Below are 12,855 nucleotides of genomic sequence, written 5' to 3' on the forward strand. Positions count from 1 at the left end.
GTATTGTGACTTGTGACATTGCTAGCCTCTCGCCTACGCTACAATTGAAAGCCAGAAATATATGAGTACGCGCCATTTTGCGGAATTTCATTAGAACTGTCACCCCACACATCAGAATAACAGCGCCCTCCTGACAATAGTCATATATTTCTGGTCAGGCTTTAACCCATATCTCACGGTCAACTTCTACGGCACCCATGGGACGAAAGGGAGTGGTGAAATTCTTAACTCGTCACAAGGTTGTTGCCATCTGAAATAAATTTCTAAAAAAAATATTGCATAAGAAGCAGAAGGACCTTTTAGGAAAGTAATGCCACTTATAAGTAGCAATTATGAAAGGTTTATCGAGGTACCCGACATTATTTCCTATTAAAAATACTGATAAAATACTTAATAGAAATGTAAATAAAGAAACTGATTGATTTGTAATTTTTAAATTACTTTAAAAAAGGAGGTTTTCAATTTGTTTTTTGCTTTTGCATGCACAAATCAACTCTCAGTATTGATATACAGTACCTATTTAAAGTTAAAATGCTGATGACATAACTTTAGTCTTTTCTTAATTACCTAGTTGGAGAACGTTTTTAATTTTTAATAAACGTTGCATAAAATTATAACTCAGTCATTCGCGAATTTTAAACGCTAAATTATGTAAATTATGTAAATTATATCTCCATTATAAAAAAAATACAAAATAATTTCCAATTAAAAAATACCAGTTACAATTTAGTCAATGTTGCTGATACACTATCAGCCCGTTAGGCTCTGAATCCTGATAACGCAACCTTTGGTGATGTCGTTTGTGGATGACGTAATGAGTGTTTGTACTCAATACTCCCACGCTATAATCATGTGGCAAGGTACAGAATACTTTTTTTTTTTTTTAATTTATTTATTTACTGTAAGTTTACTTAAATTACATTTACAAACGTGCCACTATTGTAAACCTCTGGGGTTTATGTAATAGTTGGCGAGATCGGGCGGTCCGATCCGCGTTTGCTTAAAACTTAAAACAATTGTTAGGTAGTTACGTTATTTTCCTGTTGAAGCCGTCATTGTATTCTTCACTGTTGTTAATTTATTTAAAGACGGTCTTAAGTGTTATGTATAAGGATCAGTTTACAATGACGGCTCTTACAGGTGCATGATAAACCTATAATAATCTATACTAAACACATTTAAGAGTTTTGAATGATTCACAGTTATTTTCATTAGACATAGAAATCAATAAAGTAATCACGGTCCATATCCCTTAATTAGTTAAGAACATTATTAAATAGTTATAATAATAATTATTATACGTTTTTAAGATACTTATGGCTAGGTATATGTAATGAGTTATCGATGAAAGTCTCAAGCAGATACAGATTCAGGAGGGCGATTTTTGAATCACGCATACGGGTTTTTGTCACTAAAATACCGGTTGAAAACGGTGACTTGCTTATTAATTTTTTAGTGCCAATTTTCTGAACTCGAACGCGTGAGACTCAAAAATCGGCCCACTGGTTTGAAACGGGTCACTCACATTTTTAATATGCCGAGTTTGGGCTTCAAATACGTGAGTGACTCGTTTCTCAAATAAAATACAACAAAACCATAAGCTTCGTAAGAGAAAGGTTGCTGTTTTGGCTTACAATTTACGTAGGTACATAACATTTTTAATGGTAATCTGATATCGCGATAGGGACTCATATATTTATACTTATCTGTAACATCAACAATGTAATTCCCTTTCAAATCCTTAATCTTATCTTAATCTCCTACTTAGGCGAACATCTAAAATGATATTATGTATCTACAGATAATGACCTGCATTTTGTCAAGTAGACACCGATAGAGGTTTCATTTAATGTTCATTAAACCTTTGTATTGTTATTCTATGTAGTTAACTTCAAAGAGTATAATAATATAGTATTAGTATTGGTTAACTTCTTAGGAAATGTCAAAGTCATTGACATTATTGTTTACTATCTAGTTTCTTGTATACGTTTAAAGGCAATTAAAAATTCGGTCTGGAACTCTAGCAATTATATTTGTTTACGTATTTCCTGAATAAAATCATTAAAACTTTAGAATTCACTGTCAGATGTATGTACGTAGGTTTGTAAGAACTTGAGAAGTGCCCATTGTGACAATGTGACGTACGTAAAAATAATAAACAGTGTTTCATTGAAATCTTTTTTACAACGCAGACACTTTAAACGATTTAAACCTTCCTTTTTTGTTACCGAAAATGTATAGAAATCTGGTAACAAAAAAGGAAAGTTTCATACAATCAACCTAGGACATTTTGGGAAACCTAGTGGATCTTGCTCAGCATCATGGACTATATCAGCCTACCAATTTTTATCCAAATCGGAGACGTGATCCAAATGTACAAACTAAACGGGAATTGCTGTAAAAATGACGAAATTAATGGATCAATGCTGTTTTCGATAGGCATCACAATTGTCGTAGTTTGAAATGATTAATAACATGTTTAAGATCACGGTAAAAATCTAATCGATCTGTACTCAATAATGACAATAATTATCATGTTTTTAATCATTTTTCTTCAGCCTACATATTATATTCTAAATTGACAAAGAAATTGTTTATCGTAAAACTCTAACGTATTTTAATATGAATCACAATGGTATCTTTTCCATACTGGGGGTTACCATGACGTGCTAAAGCCGTTCAGTTTAGGTTGAGAGAGAGGGACGGAGCGATGTAACTGCTATAGCTGTATCCCTTTCTCTCAACCTAAACTGAACGGCTTTAGCACGTCATGGTAACCCCCCTGTCCGCAGTTTCGCAGCAACAACTTCCGTACTAACTAACAATAAACCTTATCAATTTCACTGTAAGATTCATGTATAGTCATTTAATATTGTACACGATGGCATGCATGCCATGTGTTTTATATTTAGTACCGCGCTGTACTCCAAGCCCGAACCACGTCTCGCGCGGTCTCAAGTTCTCAACCCAGTTATCATTTTCATCACAGCATGCTTTGAATCAAACGGTACTTATACAAAAAACAGAACCGTTTATATATCACAACGGTGTGATTTTAAAGAATAAAAATAGTTTTTTTGGTGTTGAAATGAACAGTTAGGTTATGTTTGCGTGAAGCAGCAGTTTAAGTTATTGTTTTGTAAGTTACAAAAATGAAGAACTCTGAAGATCAGAAGTTGGAAGACGGGCAGGAGACCAACGATATCACTTTTGAGGATGCTTTTGAACAAACAGGTGAATGTTTTGTTATATTACATCATTGTTACGATTTGTGTGTCTGACAGTTTTGCTAGAAATATGACACGCGTGAACTTGACTTTTGTTATGGTTATAAGTTTTGCGTAAATGTGTTCGTTTACGTCAGATTTATCTGGTCCATATTATCTTAGACCTTGTATATTAAAAATGTAAACAATTTATTTCTCACGATTCAATGCTAAACAGACAAATACGAGTCATTGTAGACAAATATTTTTTTCCATAAATACGGGTCACTCACATTTTTTAAAGCTAAGATTGATTGAAAAAACGGGGTTAATAAATATTAATACAATTAAAGATTTCCAAAACAAAATGATGGTTAAAATAAGTTAGCATTGTAAGGGCCATTTGCACCAACGAAAATGGAGGATTAACCCTCGGGTTAACCCGCCATATTATATGAAATTTTACAGATGACAGCCCACTAACGCTGAGTTAAGTGGGCTGACATCTGTCAAATTGGATTTTCAATTTTCATTCCGTTTTCGTTGGGGCAAGTGGCCCTTACATTGTTAGGACCACTTGCACCAACCACTTAACTCAGGGTTAGTGGGCTGTCAACTGTCAAAGGGTTAACCCTACATTTTCGTTGGTGCAAGTGGCTCTTGAAGTTTTATTTCGGTTATATCAGTTGCCTAGCAACTGCCAATTTAATTTCAAAGTAACTCCAGTGTTTTATTGGCTGCGTGTGAACTTCAATTAGATTTGATTTATTGGTAGGTACATAATGCAAGCTTTACCTATTGGTACCTGTCATTACATTATTTAAGCTACATCTACACTTTAAATTTATAGTACAGTTTTTGTAAACTAGTCTGATGTAATTTGACATAAAGAGATCGGGGAAAGGATGTAGAACTTTTTAGCTCTGAATTCGCCTTTGTGGAGGCCATAGGACGGGTAGAAGTTTGTTAAGTAATCAATAATGGGTAAACCCAGTTACCTAAATTACTGATCCCACACAATCGAAGTCGCGGGCAACACTTTTATTTATCCATCTAAAGTCTAATAATAGTACATTACGATACAAGTGCGAAAAAAAGTAAGTTAGAAACGAGTGGCGATAAATTAAAACACGACTGAAAGGAGCGTTTTAAATCGACACGAGTTACGAATTTCCTTTTCGCACGTGTATATAATTTCGACCTGGCATATAATGAATCACTTCTCGCACTAGTGCGTAAAAAAAAACACCATATGTACTGAAAAATTATATTGTAATTTTTTTTGTTTATTGTTGTTTTTTTCTTTTTTTTTCTTCTTCTTTATTTTTTTGTTTTTTTTTTGTACGTTTTACTTTTTGTTATCAGTTATTTTGGACCTAAATACTTGTATTTAGTATTTAAGTACATGATAGTGTAGGTATATTTTTTTCCCGGGGTGAAAACCTGATGGTGATCTGTAAATACAGGTCTTAACCTAGTTCAGACTCCAGTTTCTCACAAAGGATTTTCAACATCCTGTCTCACCTATCAAATTGTTAATTTTGTTAATTTTAGTGCAAAACTCGGAATCCTGTGTGAGCTGAAAAAAAACCGAAAGACTTAGACAAGATTTAGTACCAATAATAGTAATAAAAAGACGTAAATCTAACTTAAACACCTGTTTGCTTATAGATTAGCAGCAGCTAACAAAATTGGGTCGAAACCATTAAACTATAAAATTAATGTATTGCCAGTTAACAGTCAAGGTTTACAAGGCTTAATATTACATCATTAAATCAATTACAATGCAGATTAGTTAATAAGACCTGAGACAGGCAGTTTATTATTCTTAGGTATTTATATAAGTATAATTATTACCGTATAACTACCCAATTAAATCTCATAACTATAAATAAAAGAAAATGAGCCATTAACTGCAATGTTTATATTTATTTATATGTAGGTACCTTAGACATGGTATAGGTAATTAATCTAATTTAATATTCATTCAAGTTTCATCACATTTTAGCTTATCGTTTTAAAATGAGAGTGATAATAGCGATGGCGTCATAATATTGAATCTATGGGAGAGTGGCCAAGAGTTTTGACGACCGGTCTGGCGCAGTCGGTAGTGACCCTGCCTGCTACGTCGCGGTCCCGGGTTCGAATCCCGGTAAGGGCATTTATTTGTGTGATGAGCACAGATATTTGTTCCTGAGTCATGGATGTTTTCTATGTATATAAGTATTTATATATTATATATATCGTTGTCTAAGTACCTGCAACACAAGCCTTCTTGAGCTTACCGTGGGACTCAGTCAATCTGTGTAAGAATGTCCTATAATATTTATTTATTTAAGAGTAAGCCCATTTATAATTGGGTTTCAAAAATAAAATACTTTATTTCCAACACAATAGGTCCATATAATATATATCAAAAACAATACATATAAAACTTACACTAAAAGTTGCTTCAGTCGACAGACCAGTCTTATTTTTACTTTTTATTCTCGTTATAGTGAACGGATGAACAATAACGAATAATGGGGTTATAGGTACAAATATACAGGTTCTCGGAGATAGTGCTAAGTATAAGAATGCCTGAGCTTCTCAATCTCTCCCAGAAAACTGCTACCCGACTGCTTCTGCCCGGTTCTGCTTATGGCAAAGAAGTGAGGGCAGGGCACCACGCAAGTCCATGAATATGCCCGATGCGGCTGCGAAACCTAGGTAACCTCAGTAGAATGCGAAAAGCATCATTGTATTGTACTCGCAAAGTCCCTTTAGTCAAAAACCCTTACGTGCCGTAATAAAAAAGTGGATATTTGTATTCAAAAAATAAAGGGGGCTACTCACGTAAAATTAAGTCGAATTAACGCTCGAGACTCGACCAAATTGCACGTGAGTGACCCACTCAAAATGTTTATGATTCTGCTTACAAATAATGCAATACAAACTAATCTAAATGACAACGATATTATTTAGTGTTTAAACTAGATGATCCATTAACCACAATACCCTTGAACCAAAGTGTTGATTACGCGAATATCAATATCAACACAATTTGACAATATTGGCTTACTCACTAACACAATAATTTTATTGTACAAGCTTCTGTTCTATTTTGAAGGAATACATATCTCTCTCTGAGTACTCTGAGTGACTCGATCTCGTATAGGTTGTGTCATACAATGGCACTCAATTATATGATTTTGAGTCGCACAACACTTATATTAAAACGGGTCACTCACGTTTCAATAAAAACATACTCGTAACTGACTTTTTTATTATCGCTTCGTCATTGTAAGCACTGTAAGCAGTCATCGTCAACACTAGAATGGTTGGAGGTGCGTTGCCTTTAAGAAGATTTAAAATTGCATGCCTTTTAATATTTTTCATATAATAAATAATAAATAAAATAAAATAGCTTTTTATTTCCACATTACATTACAATAAGTATACTTCTGTTATGTTTCTTTAACTTAATGTGGACCCCTTTTGGGTAAAAGCCTCCTCACACTTTCTCCATTGGTCTTTATTTTGGGCTGTCTTTAGCCAGTCTATGCTTGCTACTGGAATGATGTCCTCGGTCCATCTCTTTTTTGGTTTTCCCCTATTTCTTTTTCCAGCTGGTCCCTTCCATTTTGTAGTTTCCAGTGTCCATCTTCCGTCTTTATACCTAGCTATGTGCCCTGCCCATTTCCATTTCAAGCGTAGGCTCTGCTGTAGGGCATCTGTAAGCTTGGTTTTCTTCCTTATATTTTCGCTCCTGATTTTATGAACTTTCCGTATTTTTAAAAGACTCCTCTCCATTGCACGCTGACAGGTTGTAATAGCATTTTTGATTTTGTTTGTAAACACCCATGTTTGGCTGCCATATGTTAGGCTAGGAAGGATGCAGGTATCCATTACAGTTTTCTTTAGTGATAGTGCATAATTACCTTTTAGTATTTCTTTTTGTGACCAAAACTTTTTCCATGCACAATTAATACGTCTGTTTACCTCTTCTTCATTGCTGTCTGGGCTGAAGGATATCTGTTTCCCGAGATATATGTATTTTTCATATATTATGTCTTAATTCAATAATTTATCCCGATTCCTTCCGATCGTATGTGTAACCTAAAACCAAGCTAAAATTTCCCGTCTTTGGTCTAGATGATCGATTAGACATAACACCCTTGAACTGACGTTTTCATTACGCGAATGTCAACATTGCCAAGGAGTCAACAATATTGGGTTACACGATAACACTAAACCAGCATCTGCTTATGACTTCGACCGCGCTAGATGACAAATAAGTTAAATTAAATTTTACGCATCAGCATTAACATACAGCACAATTACAATAGTTTATTTATGCAAATAAAAACACAAGAATATTGAATAACGTAGTTGAAAGGTAAAAAAACACTGATATAATTTTCATAAAATAAATGTCAACATATCACAAGGGCATTATTGTCTGTATTTTCAACCAATTTGAACGATAAGACCTTTTTACCAAAACAACCATATTCGTGTTAATTTTTATTTTATATCGAAATGCTTGGTTTTTGAAGATAAGCTACGAAACACTACGGATAGTCTAGTAGGTAGCACAATTTTAAAAACAAAAATTCTGTGAAACTCGAATTTTAGACAAATAAAAACTGGTCACTCACGTTTTTAAGATGATTATTGCTTGCCATACTATACATCACTTCATAAGCATGCATTCGCGCATTCAACACTAAAAAACCGTGAGTGACCGCATGTAAGGTATCCAGTCGGACAAATTGTAGGCCGATGAAGGATAAAGTAATCGATTTATAGCCGATAAATCGTGACCTTGAACTGGCGTATTGTTTGCTCGATACATGAATCGATAACGGATCGATTACATTGGCTTACACGATGTTTCTGACTGATATATCAGCTTACATGATAATAAGACCATAAAGATTAGAGCATAGAGACAGTGAGAGTGTGTATATGTTGCCTTACATATTAGTTATTATTTACGGCCAATAAGTTTAACATTTTGTCATTAAAAGAATACTATAATTATATGAGTGGTTTCCACCTGTCCATATTTTAGTCATACCTATGTGCATTATGGCTTCTCCACTGTGAGCCACAAATACTAATTTGTTCAAAACTTGGTTACGTGAAATATAAACATAATATAGCTGAAAAAGCATAATTGTAATGTTGTGACCTCCTCAGGTATTAAATAAATAAATATTGGGGACACCTTACACAGAACAAAGTTTCAAGCAAAGCTTGTACAGTCGCCATCAGATATATCGGAGCGCCCAAGGTACTCAAAAATATCTGAACACGCCTCTAACGCCATGGCAATACAGGCGTGTTCAGATATTTGTGAGCACCTCGGGCGCTCCTATATATCTGATGGCGACTGTACTATGGGTGCTAAGCGACGATATACATACTTAAATAGATAAATACATACTTATTGTTCCATAGTTGCAGCCCATTTATTTAAAAAAAAAAATCATTGATTTGTCCCGAAATAAAAAGTTAGGTCATCATCGTCATTAAACATATGTAGAAAAACTGTGCGTATGATGAATATGTGTAAACTTAGGTCATACATACTAATTTCACCTAAAGAAATAATGAGAGAGAATAAAATTAGCTATTTCAAATTAATAAATTGATAATCACTATCAGAAAATCAAGGCCTTTTGTGCCAATCCGTCGCACAAGATAATCTATGGAAATCTGCAAAGGCATTACATTTAGGTGTATGCGCAATTGTGCGTGACTGAAAAATTGATTTATAATCAGACAATCCAATTTCTGTAGGTTTTTCTGTATAACAATTATATGACGTACTTATATGTTAACAAAAGATCTTGTTTTTTAAGAGAGACCTAGATGTGTATCACTTCACTACTACTAGTAACATATCGTTGTACCTTATCCAAAAACGATTGTATTATAATGGTCATTTTTAACGACAGTACGTTATTTCCGCCATCCCGTGTGGTGACGGGTTAAGAATTTAACCACCCCCTTTCTTCCCGTGGGTGTCGTAGAAGTCGACTGTGGGATATGGGTTAAATTGTGGCGTAGGCGAGAGGCTGGCAACCTGTCAATGCAATGTCACAATTTGGATTTCTTTCAACCCCTTTGTGCTAAGAGTGGCACTGAAACTTAGTAGTTCGTGTGCTCTGCCTACCCCTTTACGGGATACAGGCGTGATTATATGTATGTATGTATGTATGTAGTACGTTATTTAAGGCAAAGAAAATGGATATCGAGGATTATTGTCGAAGTAAAATGTGTAGTTGTATACTTGTCTCGCTCGACACGGGTTTAAATTTTTCTAAACCTATTTTTGTCAGTTTCACAAATTTTATTTATATTTTACTAGCTTTTGCCCGCGGCTTCGCTCGCGTTAGAAAGAGACAAACTGTAGCCTATGTCACTTTCCATACCTTCAACTATCTCCACTAAAAAAATCACGTCAATTCGTCGTTCCGTTTTGCCGTGAAAGACGGACAAACAAACAGGCACACACACTTTCCCATTTATAATATTAGTATGGATTACTAACACAACAAAATATTATAGTTTTAGTTACAACATCACTAGATTGTATCCGATAGTGATAGTGATGATTTCAGATTTGTTTGGGTTGCATAAGCTGCTGACCGGACGCATTGAGGAAGGGAAGACGCAAATTGCTTAGACATAACAAAATGATTTGTTGTTCGCCGCGAGAACGTTTTTGTTATATGTATATGTCCTTACTGCGTTTTCTCATTGTCCAATCCGATATGAGACGTAAAAAGGATGTTAGAAAAAAATCGGCTGTTCCATACATTTAATATATTGTAGAGGTAGAATATGGCCATAACAAATTCATCCTAGCTAATGTTGTTTATCTTTACGTTAAGAGCCCATCAGAACAACTTTGCATTTTAACATCTTGCAGAATAAATTGAATAACCGAATTTGTGTTACAGAAAAAATCGGGTCACTCACATAAAAAAATGTTTCAATCGATAACTCTTTTTTTGACAAGTTGAAAGCGGAATAAATGTAGAGTATTTTTTTGTCAAAAACGTGAGTAACCCAATTTAACAAATAAAATATTAAATTTGCAGAACTCCCGTGGTTATATTGATTTGTAGAATCTTTTTCTGTCAATATTGCCTTGCTCACATTACAGTTATTTAATTGGTTACCGATAATTTGCAGTGAGACCTCTGATTTGTTTGCGTTATTTGGTTATACTGTTAACAATTTTTACTATCGGTTTTTATGAAATATCAAATCTCGGATACTCAGTTCTATTTTAAGATTATCTCAATCAAACGTGCGAGGGTATTAGCCCGGAGGTCTTGGCCCGAAACCGGTTTTGGTCCTGCCACAGACTCACCAGACATCAAGTTCATTGCAATATAATTGAGCGTCAATAACCGTGTCATTTTGTTTTGGGATACACGTGCTTTCGTAAAACATGTATTCCTTATACATTATATTCCTTATTACGTGTAAATTACAAATCAAGTCGGACATGTAAAGTTTATAAAAATATGAATTTCCTGGCAATCGTAGAACTCCAAATAATGTGAAATGAAGCAAACTACACATTATTAGGCATGTGAATTTAATTTAAACTTATTGTTACTGCCTTAAGCCTCCGCCACACATAAAGCGTTTTGATAGCGTGGCGTTAGCGGAGCGGAATGCGCGCTGATTCCGCTCGCAATCCGCGCGCAATCTGCTCGCAATCCGCGCGCAATCGGCTCGCAATCCGCGTGCAATCTGCTCGCAATCCGCGCTCGTTAGTTCCCGCCGGCGTCCGCTGCAGGATCAGCACATGATTGCCGCGAGAGTATGTCGCCGCGAGATAGACTACCCGTCCTTATGTCATTAATACAATTAGAACAAGACGTGTGATCTATCTCGCGTCGACATACTCTCGTGGCAATCCTGTGCTAGGCCTACTGGGCGCAACGCCAGCGTCCGTCCGGGCCCCGTAGCCGAATGGCATTTCTCCGACGCCAAACGAAAACGAAACGTAGTCCGGCTCTGTCGCGCCAATACGCAAGAGCGATAGGGATAGATATCTACTAGCGTTTCGTTTCGTGAGCGTTTGTGCCATTCGGCTACGCACCCGGCGCACCGCTATCATTGCGCTTCGCTAACGCTCCGCCTGCGCTCACAAAATGCGCATGTGTGGCCGAGTTTTAAGATAAGTCCGTGTCAAAGACTCAAAACTGCAAGATGAAAATAAAACCTTTACTTTCCCCATTTCAGGTCACGGCCGCTTCAACCACCTGGTCCTCTTCACCAGTGGCCTGATCATGCTCAATGTCTCCATGGAGTCTGTTGGCATGAGCTATGTGCTGACATCAGCTCAGTGCGAGCTGGAGTTGTCAGAACAGCACAAGGGGATTATCAACGCTGCTGCCTTTATTGGTAAGGGATAGTATAATATGCGCTTTAGGAGAAAGTGACAGGGATTCTCACGGGGATTCGAACCATCGGCTTCCACTACCCGGCTAGGCCGTGTCATACATAAGTCGTGGATGGACATGGGAAGTCAGAAATCAATTATAGGTGGTCAGATGGATTTCCTTTTATCATCGATAGGTATTATACTTAACTGACGACAAACACTATCTTAGCTGGAACTATCGCCGCATAAAGGAATGATCACCGCCATCGCTTACATTTTCCATTTCGATTAACTAAGCAATGCGAAAGTTTCCCTTCTTGGAACTTAGATTTACGGTTAGAAATTGAAAATTAATAGGCACCTATAATTTATTGCCGACTATAGGCCTATCCCTATTAAACAAGTTCTAAGGCTAGAGAAATTTGAAAGTGGTGTTCTTAGAATACTCAAGGAAAGTGATGTTTATAACTTTGTCTTACGCTGTGGTTTGCGTGGACGTCGGTCGCGCGATGGTCACGCGACGACGATGCGACGCGGCGCGACGCGACTAAATCAAACCTTCGATCTTTATGGTAGTGTCTTTATCGGGCGATGTCGACGAACTATAGAAGGTACACGATGCGATGCGACGCGACGGCGGGCATCGCGCGACCGTCGTCCACGCAAACCACGGCGTTTCACTTTTGTACTTGCTGGTCTAAATATAGGTATGATAGTGAAGATAGTGTTAGCCGACTTTACTTTTTTGTTCCGTTCTGACACCTTTTTATAAGTGCTTGCACATATCACAAGGAAATGATATTTGCAACAGAACTAATTTTTCCTCAAAGCACAACTTATATAAGGAAAACTTGTGCAAGCGTAGAATAGATACCTAACAAATACATTTGCAATTTCAGGTATAGTGTCAACATCATTCCTATGGGGCTACCTTGGCGACCGAGTCGGGAGACGAGCAGTCATGCTGCCAGCTATGATAGCGTCTGCCTTGTTCTCTGTCGCCTCTGCCTTCGCTAGCGATGTGTGGACGCTGTTTGTGCTCAGGATCCTGACAGGATGTTTGTAAGTTTATTTTTTCTACTAAAATTGATTTAAACCTGATATGTATTAAGTAAGATGCATTTTTTGAGACTCAAGCCTTTGCTAGCGATGTGTGGACGCTGTTTGTGCTCAGGATCCTGACAGGATGTTTGTAAGTTTTTTTCTTCTACTAAAATTGATTTAAACCTGATATGTATTAAGTAAGATGCATTT

The 12,855-nt window shown here is 36.4% G+C and overlaps 1 protein-coding gene across 2 annotated transcripts in view; it reads left to right on the forward strand.

The window, feature by feature from the left end:
• Positions 1 to 2,902: 2,902 nt before the first annotated feature.
• LOC125242097 (synaptic vesicle glycoprotein 2A-like) overlaps positions 2,903 to 12,855 on the forward strand; it is a 29,239-nt gene continuing 19,286 nt past the window's right edge. For both annotated transcript variants that reach the window (XM_048150805.1, XM_048150813.1), the window contains exons 1-3: positions 2,903 to 3,234; positions 11,460 to 11,621; positions 12,501 to 12,663. In XM_048150805.1, coding sequence (XP_048006762.1) covers positions 3,153 to 3,234; positions 11,460 to 11,621; positions 12,501 to 12,663 — 407 coding nt within the window. In that variant the 5' untranslated portion in view covers positions 2,903 to 3,152. The remainder of the gene's footprint in view (positions 3,235 to 11,459; positions 11,622 to 12,500; positions 12,664 to 12,855) is intronic.

This window comes from Leguminivora glycinivorella, chromosome 2, assembly GCF_023078275.1.
Source record: "Leguminivora glycinivorella isolate SPB_JAAS2020 chromosome 2, LegGlyc_1.1, whole genome shotgun sequence".
NCBI classification, from domain to species: Eukaryota; Metazoa; Arthropoda; class Insecta; order Lepidoptera; family Tortricidae; genus Leguminivora; species Leguminivora glycinivorella.